The sequence below is a fragment of the Hibiscus syriacus genome, unplaced genomic scaffold, assembly GCF_006381635.1.
Source record: "Hibiscus syriacus cultivar Baekdansim isolate YM2019G1 unplaced genomic scaffold, ASM638163v2 tig00116951_pilon, whole genome shotgun sequence".
Lineage (NCBI taxonomy): Eukaryota > Viridiplantae > Streptophyta > Magnoliopsida > Malvales > Malvaceae > Hibiscus > Hibiscus syriacus.
Window position 1 is genome coordinate 5,008,386 of NW_024063482.1, and position 13,745 is coordinate 5,022,130.

Below are 13,745 nucleotides of genomic sequence, written 5' to 3' on the forward strand. Positions count from 1 at the left end.
AGAAGAAAATAAGGAAGAAGGAAGAAGAAATGGGAGGGTTCTGGAACCTAATGTCACACGTGGGTTCTCATATAACCCCATAACATTTTATTTTAATTAAAATTTCCTTACAAATGACCATTTGGTCCTTACCTCCATCTCATATTTACTAACCATACTTTTTAAACTATATAATTATTCTACTTTAATCACCAAATGTTGAAACTTTGCAAATTAATCACTCACCCGACATGGAGGATGTTACAAATCTCTCCCCCTTAAGAAAATTCGTCCTCGAATTTTCATTGCACGAACAAATGAGGGTATTGATGTCGCATATCTTCTTCACGCTCCCATGTTGCTTCTTCTACTTTGTGATTTCTCCACAACACTTTGACCAAAGGAATAATCTTGTTCCTCAATTGCTTAACTTCATGGGCTAAAATTTGAATCGGTTCTTCCTCATAAGTCATATCCGGTTGTACCTCGATCTCTTATGGATTTACAATATGGGAGGGATCCGATCGATATCTTCGAAGCATTGAAACGTGAAAGACATCATGTATCTTTTCCATCTCAGGTGGTAAAGCTAGCTGATATGCTACCGGTCCTACTCTCTTTACAATCTCATATGGTCCAATAAACCGAGGACTCAATTTTCCTTTTCGACCAAATCTCAACACCTTCTTCCATGGAGACACTTTTAAAAACACTTTATCTCCAACTTGAAATTCAATTTCTTTCCTTTTTAGATCTGCATATGATTTCTGCCTGTCTGCTGCAGCTTTGAGATTACTCTGAATTATCTGGACCTTTTCTTCTACTTCCTGAATCAACTCAGGACCAAGCACTTCTTTATCTTTAAGCTCATACCAGTTCAAAGGAGTACGACATTTCCTTCCATAAAGAGCTTCATAGGGAGTCATCTTGATACTCGACTGATAACTATTGTTGTAAGCGAACTCTGCCAGCGGTAAATACTTTTCCCATGATCCTTTAAATTCCATTACGCATGCTCTCAGCATATATTCCAATATCTGAATAGTTCTCTCCGATTGCCCATCAGTTTGAGGATGAAAAGCCGTACTAAAGTTTAACGAGTCCCCAACGCTCCATGCAAAGATTTCCAGAACCTAGAAGTGAATCGAGGGTCTCGATCAGAGACTATGGAAACAGGTACTCCATGCAATCTAATAACTTCTCTAATATTCAGCTCTGCATACTTCTCCATAGAGAAATCCGTTCTAACAGGGAGAAAATGCGCTGACTTAGTTAATCGATCAACAATTACCCAGATTGATTCTCTTTTGTTCGGAGTCAAGGGTAACCCCGAAACAAAATCCATCGTAACATTTTCCCATTTTCATTGAGGAAAGAAAAGCGGTTGCAATAATCCTGATGGAACTTGATGCTCGGCTTTGACTTGTTGACATATCAAACACTTAGACACAAATTCGGTGATGCTTCGCTTCATCCCTGACCACCAAAATCGATCCTTCAAATCCATATACATCTTGGTTCCACCCGGGTGCATCGTTAACGGACTGCAATGAGCCTCTGTTAATATTTCTTTCTTCAAGTCGTCATTGTCGGGTATTACAATTCTTCCTTTACAATATAGATTTCCATCTGACTTAATCTCAAAGTCTTTAATCTCTTTGTTCTTTACTTGTTCAATTCTTTTCAAACACAATTCATCTTTACCTTGCAATTCTCCTATTCGTTCCAACCATGCTGGTTTAAGGGTTAATTCCACACAAATACCACCGTCTCCCGTTAAAGATAATCTTGCATCCATAGCTCGTAAAGCTGCAAACGTCTTTCTACTCAGAGCATCTGCTACCACATTAGCCTTTCCGGGATGATAGTCAATTATCACATCATAATCCTTTAAGAACTCTACCCATCTACGTTGCCTCAAATTCAATTCTTTTGAGTCATCAGGTACTTCAGGCTCTTATGATCCGTATAAGTAACAACGCTCCCCATAAAGATAATGACGCCAAATCCTGAGAGCGAATACTACAGCAGCCATTTCTAAATCATGAGTGGGGTAATTCCTTTCATGTGGTTTCAACTGTCTCGATGCGTACGCTACCACTTTTCCTTCTTGCATTAATACACACCCCAACCCGTTATGGGATGCGTCACTCCATACTACAAAATTCTTGCCAGATTCCGGTTGAACCAATATCGGAGTTTCCGTCAGAATTCTCTTTAAAGCTTCGAAGCTTTCTTGACATTCAGAAGTCCAAACAAATGGTACGTTCTTTCTCATTAGCTTTGTTAGAGGCAGCATAATCATAGAAAAATTCTTAACGAATCTTCGATAGTAACCGGCAAGTCCAAGAAAACTCCGAACTTCAGACACATTTTTAGGAACTTCCCAATCCATTATAGCTTTAACTTTCTGAGGGTCTACTCTAATCCCAACTGCCGAGATCACATGCCCCAGGAAAATTACTTCCTTTAACCAGAACTCACATTTGGACAATTTGGCATACAACTTTTTATCTCTTAAAATTTGCAAGACGATCCTCAGATGTGTGCTATGCTCTTCATGGGATTTCGAGTACACCAGTATGTCATCAATAAAGACAACAACAAACTGGTCCAGATAGGGCTGAAAAATCCTGTTCATAAGATCCATGAAAGCAGCAGGTGCATTCGTTACTCCGAATGGCATTACTATGAATTCATAATGACCATATCTCGTTCTGAAAGCTTTCTTCGGAATATCTTTCTCCTGGATCTTCAATTGATGATAACCCGAACGTAGATCAATCTTTGAAAATACCGAAGCTCCTTTTAGTTGATCAATCAAGTCATCAATGCGCGGAAGGGGATACTTGTTCTTGATGGTCACCTTATTGAGCTGTCGATAGTCAATGCAAAGACGCATTGATCCATCCTTCTTTTTAACAAATAACACCGGAGCTCCCCAAGGCGATACACTTGGTCAGATAAATCCCTTCTCTAGCAACTCTTGTAATTGATTCTTTAACTCTTGCAATTCTTTCGGAGCCATTCTATAAGGTGCCATTGCAATCGGAGCTGTTCCCGACATTATTTCAATTTGGAATTCTACCTCTCTATCCGGAGGTAATCCTGGCAATTCAGCAGGAAAAACATCAGGGAACTCTCGAACTATTGGAATTTCCTCTAACCTTTTCTCTTGAGCTCTTGAATCAATCACATTTGCAAGAAAACCCTGACATCCTTGTAGCAATAATTTCTTGGCAGACATCACTGATATTACATTCGCTAACGGATTAAACTTTTCACTGCTCACACTTATCTCTGTTCCTTCTGGACTTTTCAGAGTTACCTTTTTCAATATGCAACTAATATCTCCATAATACCGGAACAACCAATCCATTCCCAGAATCACTTCAAACTCGTCAAAGGGTAATTCCATCAGATTAGCAGGGAATTCAATTCCCTGAATCTTTATGGGACACCCCTTACAAACTTTATTCACCCGGGCACTATGGCCTAACGGAGTTGTTACTATAATCTCATTACTCGTAGCTTCTAAGGGAATCCTCAACTCCTTTACTAACTTACTTGTAATATAAGAATAATTAGAACCCGGATCAATCAGTACCAATACTAATTTATCATACAACTGAAAAGTACCTGCTATAATATCAGGGTCATCACGGTCTTCACTTGTCTTTAGGTTGTATACTCGAGCAGTAGATCGAACTTCAGGTTGAGCAGAGAATTCAGACGGGTTCCTTCCTCTGCCTCTTCCTCGTCCTCTTTGTGAGGAAGAACCAGCTCTTCCAGATGGTACCGGCTCACCAACAATCAATGGACAGTCCCTGACAAAATGTCCGGCATTTCCACATCGAAAACAAGTCCCAGCTGCCATACGAAAAGTTCCATAATGGTTTTTCCCACAATGCTGACACTGTCTCCCTTGACCCGGAGTAGATCTCCCAGCACCAGATTCCACTGACTGCGTCTGTCTAGGTCTTGCCTGACTTGCTCCCCTAGCAGACGATGCAACTGATTCTGATATAGTTTGTGATCGAAATCCCGAGTCTCTTCCCCTTTTTGTTGGTGCTGAGCTAGAAGAAGTAGTCGTCCTCTTTGATGTCTGAACTCTTGAGTCCCCAAATCGTTCATTCTGAGCCCTTTCAAGAGCTTTTGCACGATTGATCACCTCCTGGAACGAGGACAGGTTTAATACTATCAACATTTCTTTAAGTCTAGGGCGCAAGCCCTCCACGAACCATTCACAAGCATCTTTCTCAGTAGACACAAGCTCAGCTGCAAACCTGCTCAGCTTATTAAACTCACATTCGTACTCATATACAGAGCGGCTCATCTGCTTCAAATTCATAAACTCCTGCTTCATTTGTCGGATAAACTGATCTCCAATATACTTGCTTTTAAATTCTTCTAAAAACAAAGACCAAGTCAACTGGTCGGTGGACATCCTCATGGTGACGTTCGTCCACCATATCCTCGCCTGACCCCTCAATAAAGACACAGCTCCATCTAATTTCTCCACTTCGGAACAGTGGAGACCATCTAACATGATTTTCAAATCATTCAACCAAAGATCCGCTGACACTGGACCTTCCTCAGCTTCTCCCTTAAATTCGGGAGCTCCTAAACTTCTCAACTCTTTTGCTACATTAATTCTTGGAGTTAGTGGAGCAGGAGGTTGAAGACGCGTCAGAATAGCGTCTAACGTTCTGAAGAACGTATCTTGATCTTGCACAGGCACTCCTTGAGATGCCCGTTCTTCACTCTGCCTGGCCAGGGCAGGTGAATTACTGCTTTCAGCATGCCTATCTTCTCCCGCTTCACTTCAGGAGCTATTATGTCCGGACATCTAATAAGAATAAACACATTGTTCTATTAGCAAAACAGCATACTCATACTATACCAGATCAGAAGTTCTCACTATTTGTTGGTATGTATTCCATTTAAAGACTCCATAGACTCTGGTTTATGCCTAGAATCGACTAAACCATAGCTCTGATACCATTAAATGTAACACCCCCAACCCATACCCGACCCGGATATGAGTCAGAGATACTACATTGACTTTAAAACATAACTCTTAATAAATAATAGTAAAATATTTGAACTTATATTAAGAAAATACATTAATATACATACTGTAATATAAGTTTACAAAGATATTCAGAGCATACACAACTTAACCCTTTAATTACATGCCAACTGCTATTTACATAACAAAATGACCTACTGATTAAGTTGCTTCTGATCTGAGGGTTCCAGGAGTAATACTGTCAAGCTGCTTCACCTGTCTCGTCTAATTCCTCGGATCCTACGTGTGAAACACTCACACGCTAAGTCATCGACTTAGTGAGGCAATAATAATAACAAGGCAATATAATGTAATGAAAATATCAGGATCATATGAGATGAGATGCAAACATGTACTTAATCAATGTAGTATACTTCATCAATATCCATACCTGTAAGCGTATGACTGTAACATTCATGAATCTGTATTAATAAGTTTATTGGCCCATGATAGCATATTGAGAACCTAAGGTATTGGAGTAATGTGAGGTTGTGCACTATGCTGTCACCACAGCTCGTATAAATGCACCGAAGTGCCCCGTAGAATTGCACCGTAGTGCCATATAATAATGTCCATAAGGACCACATAGAATTCCTTAAGAATCATATACATATACTATGGATCAAGTATGTGTCTTTCAAGACTTCACACAGGTTCCAAAGGATATACATATGTCCTAAAGAATCGCGTAGACCCTCTACCCTTGGCATGCCAACTATACCTATAGTTCTCATCTACATAACATGGGCTTATACATTTCCCGTAGTTCATATCGCGTAGTCATATTATTTTCATACCTTTATCACATAGGCATATCATTTACATACCTTTATCACATAGCTCATATAACTTTTTTTGCATATTCATGTCATGCAATACATATAATATGAATTCATGTCATGTAATACATTTAATATAAATTCATGTCATGTATCATAATATGGAATGTGATCATATGTCAAAATATGGAATCTAGACTTATCACAAGTCTAGAACTGAATATAATACTATATTCATGCTATGCATATGCACTCACCTATACTTCTTTGCCTTTTCCTCGATCGATCCTACTTGTAGATTGTTCCCGAACTCGAGTAGGCTCGGTATCTACATAAACATAATTTTTAAGATGATCATGTGTCTATGTCTTGAAATTAAGCTTTAATAGCTTACTAATTAAGAAATTTATAGCTTAGTCTTTCTTTCTTTTCTTTCTTCTTTTTTCTCATGGGGGAATCGGTTCCCCCCCTGGGGGTATCGATTCCCCTCAAGCATTCTGGAATTTCATTTCGTTGAGGGGGTATCGGTTCCCCTTGAATGGGTACCGATTCCCCTAACCCAGAAATTCTATTTTGAGCCCGGAAATCATCTCATTTCAACTCAAACATACATATTTCAATCCCTTTAATACTCTTAGCTCTCATACACTTAAAACTAATTATTATCCATTAATACCTCTAAAACCTAGAAATCTAATTCTCCATTTAGAATTTAAGAATCCAACCCAAATTCCAATATGTTCTAATTTGAATTCTAACACCTCATACTTCTTAGTTAGCTTCTTGACAAGTCAAAAATCTTATTCAAACTTCAAAAACTCATTCCTATCAAAATTTCATCTAAAAATTCATTTTCCAAATCATTCTCTAAAACACTTATCTTGTTGTTTTAATGTCATATAAGCTTTCCTTTAGCTTATATAACATCCAAGCTTTCATTTCCAATCTTAAAAATCAAAGAAACTACTAAGGTTCAGATTCTTACCTTTACTTGCAAGCTCCACGTTGAGAGAAGGAAGAGAAGAAAATAAGGAAGAAGGAAGAAGAAATGGGAGGGTTCTGGAACCTAATGTCACACGTGGGTTCTCATATAACCCCATAACATTTTATTTTAATTAAAATTTCCTTACAAATGACCATTTGGTTCTTACCTCCATCTCATATTTACTAACCATACTTTTTAAACTATATAATTATTCTACTTTAATCACCAAATGTTGAAACTTTGCAAATTAATCACTCACCCGACATGGAGGATGTTACAGTATGTCCCACTCAGAAGGATGTGGAATAGGGTAGACAATCTCGCCATAAGTCTGTCGATATACTTCTGTAGTGTAGCAATCCATAGCGTATGTGCTTGAATCATTTTGGTTTAGATGAAGAGAAACTTTTATAACATGGCCACAAAGATAACCAGATGTTTGTCATTTCATACAACTACACATCTTTGCATTTAGATCAACAAGCCCATTTAAGTTATTATCCAGTACTTCAAACAAAGTATTTGAACATGGTTCAACTCTCCATGACGTTGACTTCACAATACGTTTCGTTATCTTTTTTTCTGTCCATGATGTAACACGATGTTCCAATGTTCATTTAAATTTAAATAAATAATACTTAGTAAAATATATGATAAGTTACGAATTTAAAGAAATAATACCTGCATGGTTTTTTTTCTTGTAGTATCACTGTTGAATAGAGGCTCAAAAAAACTCCATTAACATAGTAATGGGTAATTTCCGGGAATGACGACTTAGAGCGTTGATTGATTCTGCACTATTAGACGTCATGAAACCATATCTTGCTCCAATTTGATGTACTCTTGACCATATTTCAAACCCGACATCTTCTAGTGTTTGAGCACACTGAGGCAAAACACGTCTTAAACAGTTTATATGCTTATTAAAATCCACTTCCCGATAAGCTTTTACAGCATTCCAGTATGTCCATTTGTGATTTTTTATACCAGCAGACCTTGATTTTAGATTTCTATACAAATGAACACCACAAAGTCCATGAAAAGCATCTGGGAAACACCTTCTAACAGTGTTGTCAATTGAGTTTGCCCTATCGGACATGATTGTCAGATTGCTAATATGACCTATGCAATCCCTAAGATGCCCCATAAACCATGTCCATGAATCAGAGGTTTCAGATTTGCCAAACCTGTAAGCTATTGGCAGTATCCCATTGTTAGCATCCATGGCTACTGCTAATAAGTTTACTCCAAGGTATTGACCTTTTAAATGTGCTCCGTCAACTATAATAGCTGGGCGCATGCAATTAATAAACGAACGAATCTACAAAATCATATACACAAGAAATATAATCATTTAAATGTGAAATGCATGTAACTAACAAAAATGAATCAACAAAATTATATTGATTTACTAACCGCAACACCAATGGCGATAAACAGCAAATCAAAGCGTCCATCTTTATCTGTTTTGATATGAGTTACCGACCCAAGATTTTTCAGCTTTAAATTGTGACAATAAGCTGGCAGTTGGGAAAACGATGCTTCTGGCGACCCCCTCAACAATTCCAAGGCATAACATTTGGCTCTCCAAGCTTGAGAATATGAGATACTAATCTTGAACCGAGCATTCATGTCAGTCATAATTTCATGTCCCCGATATACCCTACCATTCAAAAACATTAACTCAACCAGAAAACCACCCAACACCTTTTTGTTTGCTTGTCTATGGTGAGGAAAAACTTGGGTTCTTGAACATGTATGTTTATCAATAAAAGTCCTAACTTGAAACATTTCGCAATCTTTTATCCTCTTTGCAATCATACGCCACATACAGTTTTTGTCAATCATACACCTTGTTTCGAAACGATCTTTGATTGATTTGTTAACTTTTAGTTGATAGCCATCTTCCACACATTTCGTATACAAAGCTATCTTCAAGTCTTCCTTTGTATCAAAACAATCATCTTTCTTGATACGAATAATTTTTGTGTAACAATCAACTGCTATCTTTACAAACTCTTCTTCCGGTATCTGAAGTAATTCTGGCATATTCCAGTTATACTCCCGTGGCATTTTCTTCGGGGACTTTTCTTTGGGGATTTATTCTTCTTCTTCTTTTTCTTCTTCAGTGTTATATGAATTACAGAATGGATGTTCAACATGTTCATTTACAGTCGTAACTTCCTCCTCATTATCATCAACAACATATTCCTCGGCAACGGCTATTTCATCATCAAAATTCGGGTATTGACCAATATCAAAATCATTACACGCAGGGTCTGTTTCTTCTTCTAAAAAATCATCAAAATCCGAGTATTGACCAAGATCAAAGTCCGGGTATTAACCAAGATCAAATTTCGAATACTGACTAGTACTCACAATTTTTTCTGTTGGCTCATCATCGTCTAACTGGTCAATACGAAAACCGGAATTTGGTGCTGAAAGTTGATTGGGATTTGGATTAGCGAAAGGTTGTGGGTTTTGAGATTGTGTTTGGTATTGGAAATATGGTGAAATAATATTTTCTTGGTGATGAAATTATGGTGGAACCATTAAATTTTGAGCGCCATAAACTGGGGTTGAAAAACTTAGTTGATTACTACCCGCTACTGACCCAACTTCACTACTTCTAGGTTCAACAACATACAATGTAACATCATCACTTGAAACACTAATGTAAGCAATGAATCGTTCAACATCTTCATTGTCGGTTAACAAATAAACTTTACCATTTCTCTGATAAGATAGCCTAAATCCACTTAGGGGCTCTAAATTCAATTTATTTGCAACACGTAACATTAGAGTTTCATAAGTTAACTTTTTTAATAACAGTTTTAGTTGAAGATTCATGGGTAAATGCATATATTGTAAAACACCATGAACATTCTCCCATGACCCTCCAAAACACAAATCTATCCAAACATGATCAACATTAGATGATTTCATTATTGTAAATTAATTTACTAAACAAACGAGCTGCGAAACTAAAACATGTTGCCGGATGGGGAAGTATGTCATTGGATATAGGAACGGATATCGCCGGAGAGAGTGATAGATGGAGATGGAATGAGTTGCGATTTAGGGATTTAGGTTATGAGTTGCTGCTGCTGCGTAGTTATATACCCAAAACATTTGTGTTGCGAAATTAAAACCTGTTGCGAATTCAGAAATCGAGTTGCGAATTTGAAATTCAGTATTGCGATAGTCAGAATCTCGTTGCGATTTACAGATTCGCATTGCGATTTACGTATTCGCATTGCGAATCTGGAAACTGATTTGCGATACCGGAGATCGCGTTGCGAATTATCGATCGCATTGCGATTTAGTTGGTCATTTTGGCAAATCCAAAAAAAGTTGGTTAAAATCGTATATTATAAGGCATTTTTGGTCACTGAGGTTATTTTATCTATAAAATATTCTTTGTATACTATATAATAGTGATAAATTTTAATATGTTTAAGGAAATTTCATAGTAATTTGACAATTTTAATAATTATTTTATAATAATTTAATAAATTTAATGATCATTTTATAATTTTTAAAACCTAAGTAACTAAAAATGATTTTTTGTTTAGTTTGGTTATTATTGATGTACTTTATTCTTTTGTTGAAATCGACAATGGCAGTAACATGGATGTACAGTTGATCCAAATCAAATAGTTTTCAACTCAATTTTATAGGACCAAATCTTTTACAGATACAATTGAATTGAGTATGGTATGAGATGAAAATTTTGAATTGATTCAGATATAAGATAAAGAATTATCTGACTCATCTGGATAATAATAATATAATAGATTTTTATATATTTAAGAATAATTGTTATAATACATATATTTATATTTCTTAATTAAGTTACTATTTTACTTAATAAAAATAATATATGTATATGTAATTATAAAAATAAGTCAAATAAAGTGATAGATGAAATAATATTATATTAAGATGATGTTTAGGTGGGCCATAATCACAACCCATGATCATCCCAAAGCACAATTAAGGTTTTGAAGAAGAATTCTTTAGGCCCTATAAGCTTGAAGTCGGCCCGTGAAAAATGGTAGGTTTATGTTTTCTCTTGAAATTGCATCGCTTTAGAAGTTTTGAAATAAGATTATAGTTAGAGATATTACAAATACCGTTGTAAATATTTTTAATCCGTAATATTAAATACGTTGATCAATTAATCTAAGTTAAAATTATAAAAATATTTTATTTTATTATAAATATAATAATTTAAATATTAAATGTTCATAATATTATAATTTAAATCTGGTATACGAGTTCATAAATTTAATTTTTATACTTCAAATTGGTAAAATCTTATTTCTTATATATTTTTTAAATTATTGACTTAAAATATATAAAAACAAATACAATTAAATTAAAAAGATTTAAAATAATTTAATTTAAGAATAAAAGTTAAATCTATAGCCATACATAAGACTAAAAGGATCTGCAACAATTTCTCATAATACTTTGAAAGAAAAGGCCAGATTATCCATAGTTCATAGAAATCAAGTTCACAAACCAACTATTCCAAATATCCTCCACAATCTTCGTTTACATACATTGATGAAACTATATTTATATATGATGATACCTACTACTTTGCACCAAGTCTTCTGCTCCTCTCAAATTGGCATACCTAAGAGCTTCCGCATCCACCTCCGGTCTGGTGCAACATCGCGTCGATTTCATCTCCATCCTCCATCTCAAGCTAATCGGGTCACAAAAGAACAATATAAAATCGATTACCAAACACAACTATGATTCAAATCCTAGTGTTAATTTGGTTTCAATATTACTTAAATATATTTAGTTCGGATCAGTTTACATTCAACAAGTTAATCACTGATCGGATCAAAAGCCTGTTCATGAATTTATATAGCATCACGGAACCTTGAAATAACAGTAGCAGCCATCAAAGACAAGTAAAGCAACGCGTCAGAAACACGCAAGGGAGTTTACCTCATCGGGAGTCTGCTCTCCTCGGAGCCTCCGTCCATCGAACAAGAAGGCAATGGAGTTCGAATCTACTGATTGCCTATCGCAGTATGCATTCATCAGTTTCCTCAGTTGAGTGCCTCGCTTAATCCTGAAGAAAACTTCGTTTCCATCCTACAAACAAACGATCGAAGGATAAATAATAAAATCGAAGAAAATATAAATAAGAAAACGAAAGGGATGATCTAAATGACGTAAGAGTAAAAACCTGGCCCTTCACTTTGAGGTTAATATGAGCAGCATCTGTCGGCTTCTTATCCTCCTCCCCTCCTCCGACACCAACTCCACCACCTCCTGTCGCAGACATGTTCGCTTGCCACTCTTCTCTCTGCCTTCGGTTTCTCGTGTGCGAAACAAACCGTAGCGAATGGAGCTTTCAAATAGAAGCGAGAGCGTTGGTTCCACGCTATATATATATATATATAGAACTCTACTAAGTGGACCCCGGTTTTGTCAAATCAAACGCGCAGGTTCCTCGCGTAGTGGCAATGAGGTAATATTATTCAAAAAATATAAGCATCCCTCGTTGACGACGTGGGTGTGTTCTTATGGAGCGAGCTTTACCATACTGAATACTAGCTTGATTTGACAAAAGAAGCGCGTTGAATTAACTGGATTTGATAATGGTTTGGATTCCGGGTTGGGTGAATTGGAACGCCGTTGGAATTTTGTTATTGCTTTTTCTGGGGTGATCAGAGTGGACGGACAAGATTGATATTTTATGAAAAGGACGGTAGAAAGTCGGTTAGAAAATTATGTGTGGGGCAGTGTGAAAATTCGACGATTTTGCTTTGGTTGGTAATTTACGATGTCTCCTTTTTAGACGTGGAAAATACAAATGGGTAAACTATATGAATGGTCACATATATTTTCAGTCTGATCAATTTTGGTTATCTATTCAGAAAAATAATGGTTTTGGTCCATACATTTTTTGGTTCATTCGATTTTAGTCCCTTAATCGATAACTCTCAAACAAACAATATATTATTACATTTCTGCTTGACAAACTAAACAAGGTAATACAAAATTTTTTTAGTAATGTTACATTCTAGTAATTTATTCTCAAATGTAATCTTATATTCTGTTAACCAAACACCCTATAAGTATAAAGTACATAAATGATCCCTGATTTTAGGATGTTATTTTGTTGAGTCCATTCACTATTAAAAGTTATAAAATGATCCTCTGACTATAAGACATTACTTTGTTGAGTTCCTTAACTATTGAAACTTACAAAATGATCATCTGAATATTTATATATTCCAAAATCGCCTTTTACCGTTAAAAAATTAAGGTCGTCTAAACTGGATGTTAACCTTTTAATCGAGATATGATAAAACTATATTTGAATGATGTCTATTGACATCGTCATTGCTTTCAAGTACTGGCTCGACAACATAATGTATCAAACATTAGTTCAATGACATAATTCAAACATAAACTCGATCCATAAAATGTAACTTAAATAGTTTTAGGATCAAATTTTATCATATTCTAATGAATATGTTAACATCCAACTCAGACAATCGTCAATATTTTAATGAAAAATGATAAGTTTAGAATACATGAATAGTCAAGTGACTATTCTGTAACTTTTAATCTTCGGGGGCTCGACAAAGTAATACTCTATAACCAGGGGATTATTTATGTACTTTAGCCTAAAATTAAATATAAAACAAATTTGACGATTGGCTTGAATTTCATTTGTAGATAGGGTCGGATATTTTTCGTTATAATTTAAAATATGATATATTTATTTGTTTTTTACTTGTTTTGAAAAATAATATTATTATATTTATTTCAATTTTAGAATATAAATATGGAATGGTCATGAGTTGGGTCGTATCAAATCTTTTATCTAATCGATTTCATTGTAGTATTTTTGTAGTCATCAGTTAAACGTTTATTTTGAATAATTTCATTGAGT

At 35.7% G+C, this 13,745-nt stretch overlaps 1 protein-coding gene across 1 annotated transcript; it reads right to left on the minus strand.

Annotated features, from left to right (window-relative positions):
* Positions 1–11,333: 11,333 nt before the first annotated feature.
* Positions 11,334–12,179, minus strand: LOC120188672 (small ubiquitin-related modifier 1-like). Its single transcript, XM_039192089.1, has 3 exons — positions 12,027–12,179; positions 11,783–11,932; positions 11,334–11,531 (listed from the first exon to the last, which is right to left on the minus strand). Exons 1-3 carry the CDS (start codon positions 12,123–12,125, stop codon positions 11,460–11,462), a joined length of 321 nt encoding a protein of 106 aa, XP_039048020.1. The 5' UTR covers positions 12,126–12,179; the 3' UTR covers positions 11,334–11,459.
* Positions 12,180–13,745: the final 1,566 nt, after the last annotated feature.